Source organism: Octopus bimaculoides, chromosome 24 (genome assembly GCF_046866305.1).
Source record: "Octopus bimaculoides isolate indiv1 chromosome 24, ASM4686630v1, whole genome shotgun sequence".
Taxonomy (NCBI): domain Eukaryota; kingdom Metazoa; phylum Mollusca; class Cephalopoda; order Octopoda; family Octopodidae; genus Octopus; species Octopus bimaculoides.
The window spans coordinates 13,922,987-13,947,066 of NC_142951.1; the positions used below are offsets into that span (position 1 = coordinate 13,922,987).

Below are 24,080 nucleotides of genomic sequence, written 5' to 3' on the forward strand. Positions count from 1 at the left end.
CTTACACCTACCCTATAATCACAAAGCTATGAGATAATTCATGATTAATTCAAATCAACATGAATTAATAAGCATTACATTTGATAGAGTAAAAACGGAAAGCTAAAGGGTTAATCTGGCATTTGGAACATTAACACTTTAGCATTTAAACCAGTGGTTCTCAACTGGGGTCCCTATGGCCCCCGAGGGTCCAAATAAGATTTTTGGGGGTACACGCAACAAAGCAGTAAGTTGAGGATCCACAATAATATCTTAAGGTCCCCTGAAAAAATTTCACTTTAGATGTATGTATTGGTATGTTTTGCAAGAAACAGCTAAGTTTTTTGGGGTTTTTTCTCTAATATTTTGCATAGTTCAATCTACACAAGTTAATGTGTGAAAAACAAAACAGGAATTTTGAAAGAAGTTTGTATAAAACTAGTTTTTAAAACATCGAATGGCTATCAGGGTCCACCAGAATAAAATAGCTATCAAAGGGTTCCATAAATAAAAAATGGTTGAGAACCCCTGACTTAAACCAGCCATATCCTGCCAGAATATTCTACTTGATTTATGCTGAAGCCAGCTAGATCTGGCCTCTCACACCTACCTTACTATGTCATTGTAAACATAAACAGTCACATGATCAAAATTTCAAAGCTGTGAGATAATTGCATGATTAATTCAAAATAATGTGAATAAATAAGTTTTACATTTCACAGAATAATCTGAATGCTAAAGGATTAAATTAGCATAGAAGTTTGATGGAAGGTTTTAATTTAAATCTCTTGAAAACAGGGAAATTGTGTCATAGAACCAAGGTGTGGTCTCCAGTGGGTTAGTATCAAAACGGTTAAGCTTGCTTTCAAAGAAATAATTTTGCTCTGTTAAGCACATCAAGAACATTGTAACTCAATCTTTGGAAAATAAGCTAGTTATTAGAAAAGTAACTTGTTCGTTCATTTTCAAATATGATATTACTTATGTAGGAGTGTGATAATTAATTAAACATTTCTTAGGGATGGGAAGAGGGGTAGAGAAAGAGGCTGGGAACCAGAGCTCTACTGGATCGCCATCAAATACTGAATCACAAGCCACACAACACACACCCTAAACAATCACCATCCAGTAATGTAACGGCCTGCATGGCACATACACTACATAACTGCAGTCTGGCACACACAACACCACCCAACAAACTAACACAACTCACATTGCACAACAAATAAGATACTAAAAGATACTGCACAACAAACGAGATACTAAAATAACACCAGAAACAAATCTCACAACACCAGAAACAAAATTCAGAACATCAAAAACAAACCTCACAACACAAAAAAACAAACATCACAACACTGGAAACCAAATCTCACAACACTGAGGACAAATCTCACAATACAGTTGGATGCCCCTCCTAACACCAGCAAACAAACCCCACAACTCCAGGAACAAAACCTCACAACACCAGGAACAAAACCTCACAACACCAGAAACAAAACCTCACAACACCATGAACAAAGCTCACAACACTGGAAACAACATCACAATACCAGAAACAAACCTCACAACAAAGCAACACTGATATAGTATAGAAACACACTTCTATATCAATGCTACATAAACCTCAGGAACATGAAGTGCCCCCCCCCCCCACCCAATGGTGCAACAAGGCTAAGCACTGCACAACCACACATAAAACCAATGAAAACATAATGATAATCTCTCTTACATAGGCACAAGGCTAGAAATTTGGGGGAAAGAGACCAGTTGATTATATTGACCCTTCAGTATTTGACTGGTACTTTTACTATACAGATTTTTTCCAGGACAGAGAAGAGGCCAAGTGGATCCTGGAAGGATTTGAACTCAGAACATAAAGGGATGTAGCTAAATACCACAAAACCTTTTGCCTGGCATCTCTAAATCATTGGGTAAAAGAGAAATAAGGAGCACAGTTGGTAACAGTCAAGCGTCAACTATTTCTCGTGAGATACGAAGAAAGAAAAAGAGTAAAAGGGGAAAATGGCTTCTAAAAACAAAAAAAAAAAATGGAGATTTCAAAAGCAAAAAAATTTTTTTTAAATTACACGAAACACAAATTAGAAATAAACACACACAGTTTGTGATGTGATGTAATAGGAAGTCATATGGCATGATGGGAGGTCATGTGATGTGGTGCAAAGAAAATGACGTGTGAGGTGATGCTGCATGATGAGGTACCATGGGAAACCATGTGGCATGATGGGATGTCATATGAAAGGATGAGGATATGTGAAGAGACAGGGGAGATGGGAAGGATGTTGGGAATGTCATTTGTGGGAGGAGGGGAAGGAGAGGAAGTCACGTGGGATGATGGGGGGATGCGATGCAAAGAAAGCTACATGTTAACTGATGTTTACAAGTTAACTGACGTGGTATGATGGGAAACATGTAGCATGATGAGAATTCACATGAAAGGATGAGGTGTTGTGAGAGAACTGAAAGTGATGGGGACAACATGTGGGAGGAGGCAAAGGAGAGGAAGTCATGTGATGTGATGCAAAGAAAGTTATGACACGCGAACTGATGCTGCATGAGATAGTATGATGGGAAGCCATGTGACATAATGCAAAGTCACAGGAACAATGGGAAGTCATTCAAAGGAATGGTGAATTATTGGGAGGGAGAGGGAGTCATGTGGGAGAAGGGGAAGGATGACAAAATATGTGGCATGATGGAAAGTCATGTGGAAGGGTGGGGTGTCATGAAGGAGAAAGGGAAGGATGGAAAACCATATGACATGATGAGGAATCATGTGGGGGTGATGGAAAGTCATGTGGTATGATGATGCAAAGGAAGTTATGACATGCAAAATGATGCTGCCTGACATGGTATGATGGGAAACCATGTTGTGGAAGAGAAACTCATGTAGCGTGGTGTGAGGTTGTAATGGTGTAATGCAAGACCGGGTGGCGTGATGGGTAGTCATGTGGTTTAACACGAAATTCATGTAGTGTGGTATAAATTCATGTGATGTGACGTGATGCCATGTGGTGTGAAATGAGATTCGTGACACAATTAAAGGCCAAAAAATACAAATTGAAAAAAAAAATAATAAAATAAAATTGAAAACAGAAAAATTAAGAAAAAATAAAAGTGGGGGGGAGGTTCTGGTTCACCATGATCGATGTTGAGAAAATACTTAATATTTCGGGGCATGACCCGTCATCAAGTTTAGTTTCAGTTTCCAAACCAGCCCCTCCTATCTACCTGAAGCTGTTTGTGTGCAGATTATGCATGTGTTTGTGCAAGTAAATGACTGCACAAAGGCATGCCTATGCATGTCTACTTGTGTGGGTGTGCATGAGTGTGTGTGTGTGTATGCATGAGTGTGTGTGCATACATACAGACATACATGCATGCATGTTCATGTATGAACAGACCATATTCATTATGAAATACATCCCCATTCTGTCTTTCCTTCTAATTACTCAACAGCCTCACACCAACAAACATTATACTCCATACCTTTCCTAATGACCACCACCAATAACTCTGCCTAACAGTTATAATCATCGATTAATTAACTACCCTGTTCCTTTGTAATCAATAGTTTAGAGAATAACAGTTTTAAACATTTAGAGATGGCAAAAGATAGAATGCAGTACCAACACATGTATTTTTGCGTATGTGTACGCATGCACCCATATCTGCATATGTGTCTGCATGCATGTCATTGTATGTGTTTCTGAATGTGTGTTAGTGCATTTGACTACATGTGTGTGCATGTGTGCATGCATGTATGTGTGTACACAAAAGTGTCTACATGTATGTATGTATGTATGATGTATGTATACATGCATGCATGAAAGTATGGATATATGTGTGAATGTATGGTAGCTTGCATATATGCAGGTATGTATGTGTATATGCTCACTGATAAGATGGCACCCTTCTGATCAGAAATAGTGATCAACATGTATGCATCTATGTGCAGGTGTGTGTGTGTGTGTGTGTGTGTGTGTGTGTGTGTGTAAGTGTGTGTGCCTATATATGAATATGCTCAAATGTGTCTACATGTGTATGCATGTGAATATGTAGATGTCAACATGCATATGTCTATATATGCATGTATATATGTGTGCATGTATCTGTGTTGATGTGTGTATGAATGAATCTGTACGTAAATATGTGTGCATGTATATACATATGCGTGTTGATGCATGTGTATGTGTATATGAATGTGTGTGTGTGTGTGTGTGTGTGTGTGTGTGTGTGTACATTCCATGACATGGTAAAAACAATGCTGAATTTTGAGAAGGTAATGCAATAAAACAGAATGCCTCAAGCCTGTCCCCCAGTATATAGCAGGTACGTACATAGCATCAAGGATACTGCTGCCACCCACCATGAGGTGGAGGGGAAGGAGGAGTGGAGAATGATGAGGAAGTAGAGACATCATTCCCCCTCTAAACACTACAATAAATATCACAAGCCAACAAGGGAACCTACACACAGCAGCTTAATCTACAGAAAATGGCAGACAAATCTCCCTCAAATTACACCTTACTGTCTACAACTTAAATAAAGGATATGTTAGATAATGTAGTCTTAGCCCTTGATTAAAAAAAAAGGAAAGGAAAAAACCAAGAGGTGATGGTCATGGACGTGGAAACATTTAATCATGGTTGACCTGGGGCTAAACAGTAACACTGACCGAACTATATATGTTCTATAATGCTATTATTTCAAACAGATGTTATTTATGACAAAGCAGCAACCAGCTTTTTTAAAGAATTCTATGGAAGAATAAACATTACTGGAAAACAAACGGTAAAGTAATGCTAAATGCTGTTATGTTCACCAATACCATTCTCAGCAAAGCTTTTATAAGTATTAATAATAATAATAATAATAATCCTTTCTACTATTATAGGCACAAGCCCTGAAATTTGTGGGGAAGGGACTAGTTGATTACATAGACCCAGTGTATCACTGGTACTTAATTTACCGACCCCCAAAAGAATGAAAGGCAAAGTTAACCTTGGCAGAATTTGAACTCAGAATGTAAAGGCAGATGAAATACTGTGAAGCATTTTGTCCAGCATGCTAACAATTCTGCCAGCTCGCCACCTTAATAATAATGATGATAATGATGATAATAATAATAATAATAATAATAATAATAATAATAACAGTTTCAAATGTTGGTACATGGCCAGGAAGTTGACCTTTGCGGCATTTGAACTCAGAACATAAAGATGGACGAGATGCCACTAAGCATTTCATCCATCATCCTACCAATTCTGCCAGCTTACCGACTTTGCTTTCATAATAATAATGATGATGATTTCAAATTTTGGCACAAGACCAACAAGATTGGGGGAGGGGTAAATTGACTACATCAATCCCAATTAATAATAATAATAATAATAATAATTTCTATCTTAGGCACAAAGCCACAAATTAGAAGAGAGAGAGAGAATGCATTCAAGTAAATCAACCCTAGTATTTAACTGGTACTGGTGTTCTATTTTTGTTTTTCAATCCCAAAGTCAACCAAACTCCACACACACACACAGACACACACATACAGACACACACATTTTGCACCCACCAAGCAGCAGGATCTGCACTCTGAATGTCAAAGGATATAACTAAAATAATATTGCAAGGCATTTAGTCCGGCCATTCTAACCCTTTCAACCGCTCTGCTGATCTAGAAATAATGATGATAATAATAATAATAATAATATTAATAACAAAAGACATCTGTTTTACACTGCATCAACATAAGCAGAAGCTGGAAACAAATCTTCATGTCTTGCTGCCATATATCTGAAACAAACACAAAAAGAAAAAAAAAAAAGAATTACAAATTAAGGAAGATATTCAAGAAAGTTCTATATTACAAATATAAAGTGCATCATGGCCTTCCCCTCATCACTCTACCTCCTCCAATGCATGTATATATACATACAAGCACACATTCTATGTAGTCAGAAAAATAAGGGAGAAGGTAACATCTATGGACCATTGATGAGGAGATTACAAATCCTACCCAAGATATACTTTAAGGTTCATACCTATTATTACAATGTGTAACAAATTCCTTTTCTTTTTTTTTTTTTTGTCTTTGGTCAGTAATTGTTATTTTCTATTTGCTTCTAGCTAGAAATCAAAAGAAATCACTACTATTCTCTTCAAACTTTGCTTTTCTGACCTGGACATCAATGTTTTGAAACTGACCTATTTTCCATTACATCTCAGACAGATTCAGCATTGACTTGATGAAACAGAAATATCAATATTCTGCTCAATACTACAGATTTGCTAGTAAATATTAATATTATCTCGGTTGAAAAAACTTTGATAATGTAAATATGCTAATAGTTACCATGGATAGCAAAAATCACACAAAAACTGGGATATCACACCTGTTTTATAGGTAGAAATACCAAGTTAAAGTGATGCATTTTGAGTAGATATTAAGAATAATAATAAATGGAGCAAAACGCATATAAACAATAAGTTCCTTTAATTCCTACATATGTTTCAAAATATATGTGCACTCTACTCCAAAGAAGTAAGAGGTGTTGGAATTGCACATATATTCATCGTCAGGGAACCAACATACAAAAGCAAGACATATGCTACATTTAGCATATGTCTTGCTTTTGTATGTTGGTTCCTTGATGATGAATTTATGTGCAATTCCAGCACCTCTTACATCTTTGGAGTAGAGTGCACATATATTTTGAAACATATGTAGGAATTAAAGGAACTTATTGTTTATATGCGTTTTGCTCCATTTATTATTATTATTAAGATATATATATATATATATATATATATATATATATATATATATATATATAAAGGGTGCAGAAACTCACAGACTTGGGATATGAGACTTTACCACATCCTCCATTTTTTTTAGCATTTAAACACGTTTTTAAGTGATAAAACTTTCAGGTCCAAACCAGAGGTGGAATCAGCTTTCAAAGATTTCTTAGCATCAAAGCCAATAAGGCATAAATAATCTCAATGTCGATGGCAGAGATGCATAGATGCTCACAGTTCATACTTTGACTTATCAAAACATTTCTATTGTTAATTTTTCCAGAATAAACTTATGTTTCTGAAATCAGTCATTATTTTCAGAACAACCTAATAACAGTGACGGGGTAGGTGGCATGGACATACTTCTCACAGGGAAGTGGGTGGATATGGTCATAAAGGCAGTCAGAGTGTGCGATAGGGTGCTCAAGCTTAGGCTCTCTTACAGAATAGTATAGTGAGAATTATCTCTGCCTATTCCCCTCAAGTGGGCCTACCAAATGAACAGAAGGACCACTTTTATGATGCTCTTATTTGATAGCTGATCTGACAAAGAGTCAGAGAGGCAGGCTATTAGCTTGATATAGAATGAAACACATAAGCTATCAGTCTGACAAGGAGTGAGACAGGTGGGCTTTTAGTTTGACATGGAGTGAAACACATCAGTTCTTTATACTGCAATTATCCAACATGAAATAATGTTCAAAAGTGACCGAAAAAAAAAATATATATTTCACTTACTCTAGGAAATTTTCCAAATATCCAAGAAGTATTCCAAGTTTTAGTTCAGGCAAGTCCATTTTGCCAAGCACTTCTGGTAATTTAACTAAAATGAAACAAATATAAATTTATGAATTTTAAGCTTTGTCAGGTACTACGATTCACCCTTCACTATTTCCAATTCATATAACATCTGTCCTACATTAGATGGGTTTTTACCACCATCCCATTTAAATCCATAATTTACAACCATTTAAAAACATTTCACACACACACACACACACACACACACACAGATAAACCAGACAGCTGGTCTTCATAAACTTTTTCTTCTTAGTGTTCTTTGACATCTACTTTGCTTCATGAATCTTGAACATTGTATATACTCTGCACAGTCTCATGCACAGCTGGTGTATGTTTGTTTGTTGCTTGCTTCATGCTCTTGATTGATACGGCTGGGGTCATCACAGGTTAGTGGCCCCAGAGATGTCATCATGTGTAGAGCCAACCAGGTCCACCAGTGCTCTCCGTTGCTGGCAGTCCCGTGCCAGCACCTCTGCAACTTCCAAGGTGATGTCAAGCCTCTGGAGATCTGGGACTGGCATGTGGCCTCTTCCAGCCCACAGCTACTGCATCAAATAAGAGTAAAGCTCTGGTAGAATGATCTAACAGGAGATGGAAGACCTGTCCATAACAGCACATGCAGTGGATAGCTATGAGGTGGGAGGTGGCAGGCTGATGATCAGATCAAATTAACAAATTCAACTGTCAGCTTTGTTGACATTAGAAAAGGCCCAAATGTGGACTGCTAGCTTTGGAAATGGTTTTCCAACTGCTAGCTTTGCAGAATAAGACTATAGAATCACTTATATGTCAATGTCTACAAAGTTCTGCCAGCTGAGCGAAAACCTGATTCTGTGTGGGAAGAAGCTTGCTTCCAAACCACATGGTTCCGGGTTCATTCCCACAGCATGACACCTTTGGCAAGTGTCTTCTACTATAGACTAAAACCAAACAAATCCTTGTGAGAGGACATGGTAGACAGAAAGTGAAAAAAGCCTGTCATGGCTCTGTGTGTGTGTATGCCTGCCTTTATGTGTGTGGGTTTGTCCCCCACCACTACTTAATAAACTGTGTTATATATATATACATATATCATATACATATATACACACATACATAAATAAATAAATAAATAAATAAATATATATATATATATATATATATATATATATATATATATACAGAAGGGTTAAATTACTTAGAAAAAAAGATCATTTCACAATTCTCACACAAAAAGAATTTTTTTAATGAGTTTTCTTGTTTACATCATAAGAATTTAGAAAGTTTAGGAGACATGAAATGATTTATTTTAATGGTGGACCTTAAAGTATAAAAATTATAAATAATAGCAGGGGTTTAAAAAAAAAACTCTTTTGATAGGTACAGGGGTGGCTGTGGAGGGAGAAGCTTGCTTCCCAATCACATAGTTCCATGTTCAGTCCCACTATGTGGCACCTTCTGCAAGTATCAAGTCAGCCAAAGCCTTGTGAGGGGATTTGATAGATGGAAAATGAAAGAAGCCCATAGTGTGCCTGTGCCACATAAAAAGCACTCAGTCCATTCTCCTGGTTGATTGGTGCCAAAATAGACACAGATGTCTGGTACAGGCACCTGCCTGGCCGGCTCCTATCAAACCATCCAACCCATGCCAGCATGGAAGGCAGACATTAAACAATGATGATGATGATAATGGTGGTGTGTGTGTGTTGTGTTTGTTTGTCCCCCACCACTGCTTGACAACCAGTGTTGGTGTGTTCCTGTCCCTGTAACCTTGCATTTTGGCAAAAGTGATCAATAGAATAAGTACCAGGCTTTAAAAGAAATTTTTTTTTAACACTGGGGTTGATTCATTCGGCTAAAAAATTCTTCAAGGTGGTGCCCCAGTATGGCCACAGTCTAATGACTGCAAAAAGTAAAAGATAAAAGATGAAAAACGAAAAATGTCAAAAGCTGACCATGGGACATAATCCACCTTTGTAAACATTCATCTGCTTTAAGCATTAAAAACAAATTATTTCACATTCTCTCAAAGTTTCTAAATCTTTATGATGCTGTTAAGAACAAAGCTTCTAAAATGGATACAGAACTTCAAAGAAATGCTTTGGTTCAATGGTAGAACATCATTCATGTTTACAGCAGATGCGAGTTCAAGTCCCATGAGCAGCCTTCAACTTTTTCCATCCCAAGGAGTATTTTTAGTTCAATATTTATACACTATTAGTTATAGTTTTATCTACTTCAAGTTTCACTGAAAAATGAATTATGAGGTTTGTTTACCAACAAACATTCACCCACCTGCACACTTTTCTTTTATATTGCTTCAAAGTATTCTATTTAGACTTAAAACCCACAGACATCCTAGCACACCACAAAGCATCTCAATATTTCTAAAATATTGGGTGTTTTTTTTTTTCTTCTTTTTGTTGATGATTTCTTAACATGGGGTCCCTCTGAAGAGTGCCTGAAGTAACATTACTCGAGAGGATGCATAGCTCAGAGATCAGGGAGTCTCTCCAGATCAACCTGCTACTTTCCCGCATTGAGAGATCACAGCTCCGGCACCATAGACATGTGATTAGAATGTAGCAGGAAAGAATCAAATTGCAAGACAGATTCTTCAAGCTGAGCCAACCAGAAGACCTAGATGTAGACCAAGAACGAGATGGTTGGATAATATCCATAGTCTCGGTTGGTTATGCTTGAGAATCAGGCCAAAAAGTGTAATGATGGTTGCTTCCCAAAGAACCATATTGAGGAGGTACCTGAGGACTCTATCCTTATGACCGGCAGAAGGCCTAGGAGTAGACCAAGAACAAGATGGTAGGATAATATCCATAGACTCAGTTGGTTGTGCTTGGGAATCCAGACAGAAAGTGTAATGATGGCTACCTCAGACAGGACCCTATGGAGGAGGTGCCTGACGACTCTCCCTTCATAACCCACTCCCCAGGAATTGCAGGTAGAGAAAATGAATGGATGGATGGCTGGAATTCTTAATATCTTATACAATACAAACCTACCCAACAGTATAAGTACGTGTCTCTCCTGTACCACTTGAATTGTTTATATTCATTTTAAAGAAAGTTATTAACTCTCTAATCTAAAATAAAAATTTTAATTTCTTCTTCAGCCATTTATTTACATTCTGTAATGTTTGTTAATAAAATCAACCCACATATTGCCAAACTTTGGCAATTTATTCTATATATACCTGGGTGTGTTATTTCCACAGAGAGTAACTCAGTTTACCTGTAAATTTTATAATGGGAAAGCAACGGTAAAAAGGTCATGGAAAAATAACCTTAGTCTCATTTTTCCGTGATGTGTCTATGTCCACATCTGTTACTAGCTGCCTTTAATTTACATCTTTTTTCATCATCCTATTTGAGTTTATATTTTTAGTTATTATGTAATAAATTTATAATCATACAGGTACGTCATTATTTTTAGCACAAATAGCTATTTATATTGCCAGCTTACTTCATGCTTTTGCTTGATGGGGCTGGGGTCATCCCAGGTTAGTGGTCCCAGAAACATCATCATGTGTAGAGCCGACTAGATCCACCAGTGCTCTCAATAGCTAGCGGTGCCATGCCAGCCCATCTGCATCCTGTAAGGTGACATCAAGCCTCTGGAAACCTTCCTCAATTATGTCCAGCAATCTGGTGCAGGGCCTGCCACAAGGCCTCTTCCGGCCTGCAGCTACTGTGTTGAATGAGAGTAAAGCCCTTGTAGGATGATCTAGCAGGAGATGGAGGATATGTCCATACCAGCGCATGCAACAAATAGCTATTAGGTGGGAAGCAGCAGGCCAATGCATGCACACATGTGTTTCTTTGTTGGAAACATGATGGTACCATCCAATGTTCTCGATGGTCCTCAGGACTCTGCTATCAAAGTTGTTGATCCTCTTTACCAAGGTCTTCGAGAGGGGCCACATTTTTGCTCCATAGAGGAGAATGGAGAGGGAAGATGAGTTGTAGTTTTGTCTTCTGGGAGATAGAGCAGTGCCACCAAAGAGGCCTCTATAGGAAGTACATGGCCTTGGCAACCAGACATCTGCAGGTGATCTTTGGGGGTCAAGTCTCCATTGTTGATGACTGTGGAGCCCAAGTAGATGAAGGAGCTCACAAACTCCATAACATCAGGGCCAATATAGGTGAGTGTCCAGGCCATCTCCGACATGTGTTGGCTTGGTCTTCACCCAACTCACCTGAAGGCCAAGCTTTGCTGATTCTTCTCCGTATATCATCAGTGTGTCCCTGAGCTGGTCAATCAAAGTGCTGAATAGAGTGATATCATCCACATACACCAGGTCAGTAAGGTAGTAGTTCCAAAGATAATTCCAGAAACTCACTCACAGACCCTGGTCATCAGATAATCAATGACACAGTTGAAGAGGTCAGGGTTAGCCACACAGCCCTCTCTGACTCCGCTGTTGATGGAGAACCAGTCAGAGTCCTTTCCATTCACCCAAACGTAGCTCTCAGCATTGCTATAGAGCCATTAAAACAGAGCAGTGATCTTGGTGGGTGCACTGACAAGCTTGAGAATTTTCTAGAGGGATGTGTGCTCAACCACGTCGAAAGCTACCTCAAGGTCAACAAAATGCAGTGTAGAAGTAGCAATCTTTGCGGAACCCCCAAGATCTTTCACTGGCTATTTATATTTTTAAAAAAAGTCTTTTCCACAATACAGCCAATTTTCATTATAACCTGACGACAAGTAAAGACACTATAAACATTTGAATAAAGTCATTTAGGCTTAGGCACTTCCTACTCAATTATGATATGATTGAGATTTTGAATTAGAAAATTTTCAGCAGAATGTTAAAAGTTAAAAGGCACCAACTTAATGGAAGTTGTTCCAAACAAAAGAAAGGGGTCTACAGGTATCAACTTAAGCATGTATACTGAAATGGAACTACTTACCAAATAAACGTAACAATTGCTGAGGACCACAGATGATGGAGGGTTGTGGAGGACATTGACTATAGAAAGATTGAGGTAACAATCTCCACGTGAAGATTTCATCAATACTACTTTGATCCGTTTGTGAATGGAAGACCTGCAATCAAGAACAACAATCTGGTTAAATACAAAATCTAATTAAAGATTTTTTTTTGTTGTTTATGTTTTATCATTTCATTTTTGTCTGTCCCACTCATTCTTTGCCCTGGTGTCAAATAAATGAAATCATTATTATTATTGCTATTATTATTATTATTATTATTATTATTATTATTATTATTATTTTTATTATTATTATTATTTGAGTGCGAGACCAGTGCATGCCATCAAAGTGACACAGGGGTACAAATATATGAAGCCCAGTATACCCATCACGACTACCCATCTGATAAGGGTACACCAGGTACATGTATCACAACAACCATATGTGCACAACAAGGTGATCTCATAATGAGATAGACAGCACATGACCTTGCAGGTGGGGCCAGTTAGATTTCTTCAGGTTAAGTTGCCCATCCCACTCATTATTATTATTATTATTAAGACTAAATACTTAGTATCTTTCCTTTAAGGCAGTGAATTTACAGAATCATTAGACCACCGGGCAAAATGCTTAGCGGCATTTCATCCATCTTCACATTCTGAATTCAAGTCAAAAATTGTTATTATTATTATTATTATTATTATTATTATTATTATTATTATTATTATTATTAAGGTGGTGAGCTGGCAGAATCATTAGCACACTGGCCAAAATGCTTAGCAGCATTTCATCCATCTTCACATTCTGAATTCAAGTCAAAAATTGTTATTATTATTATTATTATTATTATTATTATTATTAAGGTGGTGAGCTGGCAGAATCATTAGCACACTGGCCAAAATGCTTAGCAGCATTTCATCCATCTTCACATTCTGAATTCAAGTAAAAAATTGTTATTATTATTATTATTATTATTATTATTATTATTATTATTAAGGTGGTGAGCTGGCAGAATCATTAGCATACTGGCCAAAATGCTTAGCAGCATTTCATCCATCTTCACATTCTGAATTCAAGTCAAAAATTGTTATTATTATTATTATTATTATTATTATTATTATTATTATTATTATTATTAAGGTGGTGAGCTGGCAGAATCATTAGCATACTGGCCAAAATGCTTAGCAGCATTTCATCCATCTTCACATTCTGAATTCAAGTCAAAAATTGTTATTATTATTATTATTATTATTATTATTATTATTATTATTAAGGTGGTGAGCTGGCAGAATCATTAGCACACTGGCCAAAATGCTTAGCAGCATTTCATCCATCTTCACATTCTGAATTCAAGTCAAAAATTGTTATTATTATTATTATTATTATTATTATTATTATTATTATTATTATTATTATTATTATTAAGGTGGTGAGCTGGCAGAATCATTAGCATACTGGCCAAAATGCTTAGCAGCATTTCATCCATCTTCACATTCTGAATTCAAGTCAAAAATTGTTATTATTATTATTATTATTATTATTATTATTATTATTATTAAGGTGGTGAGCTGGCAGAATCATTAGCATACTGGCCAAAATGCTTAGCAGCATTTCATCCATCTTCACATTCTGAATTCAAGTCAAAAATTGTTATTATTATTATTATTATTATTATTATTATTATTATTATTATTATTATTATTAAGGTGGTGAGCTGGCAGAATCATTAGCATACTGGCCAAAATGCTTAGCAGCATTTCATCCATCTTCACATTCTGAATTCAAGTCAAAAATTGTTATTATTATTATTATTATTATTATTATTATTATTATTAAGGTGGTGAGCTGGCAGAATCATTAGCACACTGGCCAAAATGCTTAGCGGCATTTCATCCATCTTCACATTCTGAATTCAAGTCAAAAATTGTTATTATTATTATTATTATTATTATTATTATTATTATTATTATTAAGGTGGTGAGCTGGCAGAATCATTAGCACACTGGCCAAAATGCTTAGCAGCATTTCGTCCATCTTTACATTCTGAGTTCAAATTCTGCAACGGTCAACTTTGCCTTTCATCCTTTTGGAGTCAATAAATAAATAAGTACCACTGAAACACTGGGGTCAATGGGGTAATCGACTGCTCCCCACTACCCCACAAAAATTTCACGTCTTGTGCCTATAGTAGAAAAGATTATTATAATTATTAAGGCAACGAACTGGCAGAATAGTTACTGGATCAGACAAAATACTTAGCATCACTCCTTTAAGGTGGTGAATCTGCAGAACCGTTGGCCCAGAGGGCTAAATACTAAGCGGCATTTCCTCCATCTTCACATTCTGAGTTCAAATTCCACTGAGGTCAATTTTGCCTTTCATCCTTTCGGGGTTTATAAAATAACTACCAGTCAAGAACTGGGGTTGATGTAACCAAGCAACCCCTTCCTCCTAAAAATTCCATACCTTGTGCCTTTTTAGAAAGAATTATTATTAGTAGTAGTAGTAGTAGCAGTTGTAGTAGATAAAATTGTCCTTCCTTTCGCTCTACTTCGTCTACCACTAGTACAATGGCTTCTGCTCCTTGAGCTGCTTTGTATCATGTCAGCTCCACTCAGTCAATCGCAGCCCATTCATCTTTCCACTTCTCAAGACTCATTATATACACTACCACCCACCCACTACACCCAGTCCTTCCTCCCCACCCTCCAGAGTTCTCTCCCTGTGTATCCTTTTCTTACAACTATCAACTTACAACAATTCAAGTGGAGGCAACCTTGCTAGTGCCAATGGCTCACAAAAGAAAAAGACACCCAGTACATGCTGCATTGTGGCTGGCATTAGGAAGGGCCTCCAGCAATAGAAACCATGCCAGACAGTGGAGAAGAATGCAATCTTTGGACACATCAGATCCTGTCAAGCATCTAACCCATGCCAGCATCAAACATGCTTTCATTACTCCCAAACAATGCACTCCAGAGATAACTCCTGTCTTCCCCAAACTCTTCAATCTCCATACTCTTTACTCTCTTTTACTCTTTTACTTGTTTCAGTCATTTTGACTGCGGCCATGCTGGAGCACCGCGTCTAGTCAAGCACAAATCGACCCCAGGACTTACTCTTTGTAAGCCTAGTACTTATTCTATCGGTCTCTTTTGCCGAACCGCTAAGTTACGGGGATGTAAACACACCAGAATCGGTTGTCAAGCAATGTTGGGGGGACAAGCACAGACACACAAACACACACAAACATACACACACACACACACACACACACACACATATATATATACACATATATACGACGGGCTTCTTTCAGTTTCGTCTACCAAATCCACTCACAGGGCTTTGGTCGGCCCGAGGCTATAGTAGAAGACACTTACCCAAGGGGCCACACAGTGCGACTGAACCCGGAACCATGTGGTTGGTAAGCAAGCTACTTACCACACAGACACTCCTGCGCCTATGTATACATAGATATACAAAGAATAGGTTCTTTGTAAATGAACTATAAGGCATGTGGATTAGTGGCTAATGTATTCAGCTCACAATCATGTGACTGTCAGTTCAATTCCCAGCAGTGCATTGTGTCCTTGCACAAGACACTTTATTTCACGTTACTCCAATCCACCCAGCTGGCAAATATGAGTTGTACCTGTATTTCAAAGGTCCAGCCTTGTCACATTTGGAGTGTCACACCAAATCTCCCTGAGAACTACTTTAAGGATACACATGTCTGTGGAGTGCTCAGCCATTTGCATGTTAATTTTATGAGCAAGCTGTTCTGTTGATCAGATCAACTGGAACACTTGTCATCATAACCAACAGAGCGTCCAGCTTTTTACACTGTGTTCCATTCATGAGAAAGGCAACCTGTCTGACTCTACCAACTGTTATCTCCTTACATATTAAAGGTGATGGAGAGACAGGCATTTACAGCAATTTTCTCCAAACGCTTTGAAGCTCTCCTTCTCTCTCTCTCTCCTCCTACTTTTTAGTGACTATCTGTAAAGAGTAAAGACCCCCTTCAGTCATAAATGACCATGGGATTGCACCTAGAAAGTTCTCCTCCAAGGAACAAGTCCGAGCAAGGTTGTTTATGGAAGACCAGCAGTCACCCAGGCATACCAGTCCCCCCCTCACCAAGCCACTGATGTTATCCAAGGGAAAGGCAAAGGCCGATATAGCTTGGTATCAGTGACATGGCAACTCATTTCTACAGCTGAGTGAACTGGAGCAATGTGAAATAAAGTGTCTTGCTCAAGAACACAACACACAACCCAGTCCAGGAATCAAACTCACTACCTCATGACTGTGAGACCAACACTCTAACCACTGAACCATGCACCTTCACAGTGACTGTCTGTATGGCTTTTGTAACTGGACATCAGAGAACCAGACTAGGAAAGAATTAGTGGCAGGAATTAGAAGAGACACTACTGCTCAGTGAACAGAGCAAGGAACACTGACAAAAGCATAAGTGAAGAGCATATGGAATGGAAAACTTTGATAGAATACATGAATGGAGCAACCCTAGAGCAAAGCAAATTCTGAAATTTTGGGAGAAGTAGCCAGTTGATTAAATCAACCTCAAAATTCAACTAGTACTCATTTCATCAACCCGCAAAAGGATGGAAAGCAAAATCAACATCAGCGGAATTTGAACTCAGAACATGATATGCTGCTGAACATTTCATCTGGCATGCTTTACGTTCTGAGTTCAAATGTTGAGTTTCACTTTGCTTTTCATCCTTTCAGGGGTCAAGTACCAGTTGAACACTGGGGTTGATATAATCAACTTACCCACTTTCCTGAAATTGCTGGCCTAGTGCCAAAATTTGAAGTCAATAATATACTTTGGAATTAATTCACTGCAATATAAAAAGGTAAAACCTATTTTCTTATTATTATTATCGTTAATATTAAAATCATCATTATTGATTTTCCATGTGTGTGTGTGTGTGTGTGTGTGTGTGCATACACAGAACATAAACTCTTCTTGCTACACAGCAAAGCTTATACACACACACACACACATACACACACACAGAGTCTTTCTCTCTCTCTCTCTCTCTCTCTCAGTTTAATCGCCACTCACTACATACACACAGCTGAATATACCATACTGACAAAGATTAAGACTGATATGAAACAAAAAACACCAAAAACTTATATATGTGTGCACGAGCATGCATCTGTGTGTGTGTGTGTGTGTGTGTGTGTGTGTGTGTGTGTGTGTGTAAGCACAAACCTACCTCTTTGAGAAGATCCTGACAAGGTGAACGATGACAGGAACTTAATAATGCCTGACGAAGTGACGACATATTTGATTCTGCACAAGACGGGTTGATCACAGCAGCAATTTGAGGGCAAGGGGATGATGGTAATGGCAGATTGTCCTCAATTTTCAAATGCGAATCACAGAAATAAGCCATGCAAGGTGTTGTGGGAGAGGATGAAGATGCAGCGTCAACAGGCTCGGTCTTCACTGCACCCTGTGTGTCCCGCTGCAGCTGATCATGCAGCTGATGTTGCGGAAATGAAGCCTCGGTGGGGCAATTCGTCCAACTGTCCATTTGATTGGCAGTTTGTTTAGAATCTTTGCTGCACATAGAAGAACTAAGAGTCGCGGAAAGGCTAGCAGACGGCACCGAGAAATCACCACTGCTATTGTTGTTGTCATTACCACAGCCATCACTTGAGATTTCCGTACTACTGTTGCTACACTTAGCAACCGGCTTCCACCTACCCGTGTTCCGTGAATTAATTCGTTTCTTTTGCTTTGATTTCCGACTGATTCTAGCCGTTTCCGCGACAGACTGTCTTGTCACCCGCCGCGTCAGTGGTGCCGAAACCACTGACACTGAACACTCGCTGTCCGTAGAGATTTCCTCGGAGTTTGATCTCGCCACGCAGTTCTCGGATATTCTGCGAATTTTATCTCTTTGACCCGTTTCGCAAGAAGACCTGAACTCTGGTGTACACTGGCTGCTGCAATTGTTTGTGTTATTATTAACAGGACTACAACTGGAAGTGTCAGGCTGAGGCGATGACAGTTTCTGTTGGCTGTGAAACATATAGAAACAAAATGTTAATACAGTGTGGAAATAAAATAACAGATACATACATTATATATAGACACACACACACACACATACACACACACACACACACACACACACACACACACACACACAAAGTTCCTGGCATTAAGAGTATCGCAAAAGGCCTGGCTGGTGACCCAACCTTCCAAGTTCTTTTAAAGGGCTTAGAAAATCTGAAAGATAGCTGCAATAAGTGTGTGAATCTGAGAGGGGAATATATTGAATAAAATCGTAACTAACAGATCCACCTGTATTTTCTTTTACTCAAAACCAGGAACTTTACAGCACCCCCTTGTGTATGTACACACACACACATATATATATGTGAGTATATGCATATATACGAACATGTATGTACATACCTACATCTACATGTATATATAGATGCATATCTGGGTACAGGACGTCAAAAAAAAAACGTGCACAAAATGAAAAACGAGAACATAAACAAAGCACAGAAAACAAACTTGTTTTCGGACAACGGTAGGAACACACAGGAAAACAGACAGGCCACATAGAGAACATAATATATATTTCTCAGCAGATCAATGAACCTATTGAGTAGACTTATCAATAACAAACCTATAATGACTACTGGAAACAGATGTAAGTCAATTTTGCAATAATAAAGAAAAATATGTAATGACCATTATTTATGCTTTGTTATATCTGGATCTTGCTTTACGTAATGTATGTATATTTATGTATATATACACATGTGTACCTGCATATATGAGTTCCTATATATATATGTATGTATGTATTTGTCCATATATGTGCATATATGCATGTTTCTAGTTGCATGTATATACTCATATACTAGGATGTGCATGTGTGAGTGCATATATATATATATGTATCTGTGTATGTATATGTGCGTCTAAGCACAAACACAAAAAAATTTCCGTCTAACTATTATCCTCCTTTCAACTTCTACATCCTCTTCTTTCTCTTAACAGTTACAACAGCAAAGGCTCATTATGTAATTTCCTCTAAACTAGAATTTATAATTTTCACGCTCATATTTGAATTTTTTGCGTTTCAATAATTTCTGTTTTTCATTCATTCTCGAATTTGATGGACATATAACGGTACATAAGCCGACTCAGGAAATCTCTAGTGAGAGTTTTTATTGATGTACCCGAAGAAACCCAGAACGGGTCGAAATGTGTTGTACCCAATAAAATCTTTTACTCATTCCATCTATTTTATTAATACTGTTACCCCAACCACCACCACTACAAAGTTCTTGCAATAAATCTACGGATGACAACAGGTGATGGAAACTGTGCCAGTGCTTTACTCATCATCTATTTATACATTTTGTATAATTTCTCCATTATATATATATATATATATATATTCCGCAAATTGTTTGATCAAAGGAACAGTCTGTTTGTTGAGTTAGTGTGAACGTGGCTGAATATTCCACAGACACATTATACCCTCAATGTAATTTTCAGAATGTATCAGCATGAGAGGGTGGAGGGTATGGGTGTAATCACAAGACCAAATCCATCCAAAAGATTTCCAAATGGTTTGTCGACCCAAGGTGTGGTGAAAGACTTGCTGAAGAGTTCACACAGTGAAATTGATCCCAGCTCATGATTGCAAAGCAAACTTATTAACCATTTGGTCATGGTTGCGTCCAGAGAAAGAGAAAGGGAGAGACATAGAGAGAAAGAGAGGGAGGATCATAGAGAGAGAGGAATAGATAGACAGGAGAGAGGGAGGATCATAGAGAGAGAGGAATAGATAGACAGGAGAGAGGGATAGATAGATAGGAGAGAGGGATAGATAGATAGATAGATAGATAGATAGATAGATAGATAGGAGAAAGAGTGGGGACAGATAGATAGATAGATAGATAGATAGATAGATAGGAGAAAGAGTGGGGACAGATAGATAGATAGATAGATAGATAGATAGGAGAAAGAGTAGGGACAGAGAGATATATAGGAGAGAGAGTGAGAGAGAGAGTGAGAGAGAGGGTTTAATATGACAAAAGTTATTTACCTGTAACGATGACTAATATACTTTGAATAATGATCTTTTTCAAAACTGTACAATAAAATAGTTGACAAAGAGAAGTCAAAACAGACTCGAATTCCATCTACTACTTCCCGACATATAGGAATGCTGCAACAGGGAGAAAAAAAAAGGAAAAGGAAAAGAAAATGGTTAAGGAAATAATTACCCAGAAGAATTTACAAAATGATTTGTTGTGGCGATTTGCAGTATTTGAGAAGGTGCGTCAAACGAAGTAAAATCACAGTCATCCAATAGATACAGGTTTGTCCTTTCCATGTGCCTCGTAAAATGCATCGGTGCCAGTGCTGCATAAATACATCCGTGCTGGTGGCCTGCAAAAGGCACCCAGCACACTCTGTAAAGTGGTTGGCATTAGGAAGGGCATCCAGCTGTAGAAACCATGCCACAGCAGACACTTGGGAGTCTGGACAGCTCCCCAGCTGGCCAGCTCCTGTCAAACCGTCCAACCCATGCCAGCATGGAAAATGGATGTTATATAATGATGATGATGAGTTTTGAGCTATTTTGAGGGTTGAGCTAGTCTTATCAGAGCAACAGTATGTGAAATATCACCAACGTTCGTTCTAGGCACAACACATACCAACAAAATGTTCAGCGACGATCCATCATCACCATCACAACTATCACCATCAAGTTGTCATGCCTATCCGTATCTATGGTTATTAATACTGGGTAATAACCAAAAGAGTATGACTATCAAAATGGGGGCTCCTCCAGAGAATCTCATTACTCAGAGAATCAACATTACTCAACAGGAAGTCTCTCCAGGTCAAGCTGCCTCTGCATGGAGAGGTCAACAGCTCCAGTACCACAGACGTGTGATTAGAATGCCGCAGCAGCAAAGAAGCACAAGATGGATTCTTCAAGCTGAGCCAACCAGTGGGAGACCTAGGGGTAGACCAAGAATAGTATGGTTGGATAATATCCATAGTCTCAGTTGGTCGTGCTTGGAAATCTAGCAAGTCTCTGAGGAAAAGTGAGTGGAGAAGGATGGATGGATCACACAGAGATTGGTATTAATATGTTAATCAAATCACTACAATACTGAACCACAGTTGTACATGCAGCACTGACTGTAACCCAATAGTTAACTCTCGATTTGAGTAGACCAGCTAGGTGCAAACAGGTCCCATGATTAGGTGCATTTCACTGTAGTTAAAAGCAGGAGTCATCATCATTACTGTTTTAACATTCACTTTTCCAAGCTTGCATGGGTCAAAGAGTTTAGTGTGGCATATTTTCTATGGCCAGATGCCCTTCCTGTTGCCAACTCCCTCCTGTTTTCAAGCAAGGTAATATTTCCTCATGATGGCATGGCATGGTTTTGCAGAATATAGGAGATGAATGACACTCACTCACAACAATCACATTATGTCAAGGCATGGAAACACAATCATACACACACACATGCATGCATGCAAGTATGTATGTATGTATGTATGTACGTACGTATGTATGTATGTATGTACGTACGTACACAGGGCTTCTTTCATGTTCCATCTACTATAGCCACTCACAAGGCTTTGGTTGGCATGTGGACAAAGTACCACACAGTGGGACTGAACCCAAAACTATGTGATTGGGAAGCAAACTTCTTAACTACACAGCCATTGCCTGCACCAAGAGTACTGTATATCAACCCCAGTATTTATTCTAAAACCTGGTACTTACTGTATCGGCCTCTTTCACTAAACCATTAAGCCACAAAAAAATATATAAATTGCATATACAAATAGCGAAATTTTAATTGGAATCCCACCTTTTTATATTGATGGCAGGGTTTTTACCGTTTCCTCTCTGTTTACAACGGTCAGACAAACCATAGAGAACATTGACGGAAAAATTTTTGACATAACCTTCTAATACCGACACGACATTAATTTCGGCTGGAAGACGCAGGAACTGGAAAGACAGAAATAATTTAAGTTAAGAATAATTTTCTGATTATTGGACACAGATTTAATGCTTTAGCATCCATGATATTGAGGTAGAAAGTATGATGTTGTATATTAGTGAAATATGAGCATTGAATGCAGAGGACGGGTGAAGGAAGGAAACAAACAAACAATTATGATCTGCTGGTTATATAATGTTAGCATACATGAACAAATGAGACATGGATTAGCTTTGAGAAAAATTGGATGAGAGAGAAAGAAGCTGTAGTGTGCAAGAGAGAGAGAGAGAAGAAGAAGAGACAGCTGCATTGGTACAGACATGTAATGTGTGTAGATGATAATAGTTGCATAAAGAAAGGCCAAGAGATCCATGTGAAAGGAACCAGCAGAAGAGGAAGACCAAGAAGATAGAAGCAAGAAGTAGTGAAAGTTAAGTGGTAAAAAAAACAAAAAGAATCTTGGGTTTATATCCAACTTTACTTTATCGTTTTTGACTGTAATTCTAATTAGTAAATGTGTATTGTAGAAATGGAAAACAGTGAATGGGATTTACTTTTTTCTTTTTGTTAATCATGTAGCAATCTTCTTCCAGTTTCTGGCGAAGAACTTTTGGAATGGTCAGCTCGATTCCAGACTCAACATCATTACTTTCTTCTTCATTCTCATCCTCATCGTCATCTCTCTGCAAATAATTTTAAATGTTTATTAGTTTCTGTGGTTTAAGAGACCAAAGACTTCATTCACCAAATATTACAAATAATCAACATCCAGCTTAAGTAAGGGAGAGAACTCACCCATTAAGTGACCGTTATTTGCTAATACCTATATACAGTAATCCGTCGACTATCATGGACGTTATGTTCCAAAATCCCCTGCGATTGGTGAAAATCCGCAAAGCAGAAACAGTACTGTACTGCATATTTTCTTTTATTATTATTTTTATAATTTGTATATATTTATTTTATTAAAAATTTAAAACCACACCACAGAGGAATCGACGTAAGCTTAAATAATAAGCCGCGATAGGTGAACCGTGATATGGTGAGAGATTACTGTATACGATAGACTGAAGACTTCTACGTGGCTAAGGTAAGTCAGCATAATACCTGATTTCTTCATAAATTTTATCAGTCTTTGATTACTTGCTATTATTCTAAATTTATTTATTGTGCAGGTGAGTACTAAAGATGAATAAAGGATACAAAGGAAAATTAAACATAATACATCAGGAAAATTACATAAATTGGGAATCAACTATCTAAACCAGCGGTTCTCAATCAGTGTCCATATGACCCTTGGGGGTCCATATAGGATTTTGTCATTAAAATTTATCTGCAATAAATTGGTTATACTTCTATAATGCATTGGTTGGCGTTAGGACGGGCATCCAGCTGTAGAAACTCTGCCAAATTAGATTGGAGCCTGGTGTAGCCATCCGGTTGCACCAGTCCTCAGTCAAATCGTCCAACCCATGCTAGCATGGAAAGCGGAC

The 24,080-nt window shown here is 37.9% G+C and overlaps 1 protein-coding gene across 1 annotated transcript in view; it reads right to left on the reverse strand.

The window, feature by feature from the left end:
- Positions 1 to 4,620: 4,620 nt before the first annotated feature.
- The window catches only part of LOC106884244 (MSL complex subunit 3), a 31,719-nt gene continuing 12,259 nt past the window's right edge, over positions 4,621 to 24,080 (reverse strand). The window contains exons 5-11 of the mRNA XM_089341046.1: positions 23,142 to 23,270; positions 22,453 to 22,595; positions 20,658 to 20,780; positions 17,793 to 18,603; positions 12,516 to 12,651; positions 7,543 to 7,627; positions 4,621 to 5,799 (exon numbers count right to left, since the gene is read on the reverse strand). Coding sequence (XP_089197172.1) covers positions 5,739 to 5,799; positions 7,543 to 7,627; positions 12,516 to 12,651; positions 17,793 to 18,603; positions 20,658 to 20,780; positions 22,453 to 22,595; positions 23,142 to 23,270 — 1,488 coding nt within the window. The 3' untranslated portion in view covers positions 4,621 to 5,738. The remainder of the gene's footprint in view (positions 5,800 to 7,542; positions 7,628 to 12,515; positions 12,652 to 17,792; positions 18,604 to 20,657; positions 20,781 to 22,452; positions 22,596 to 23,141; positions 23,271 to 24,080) is intronic.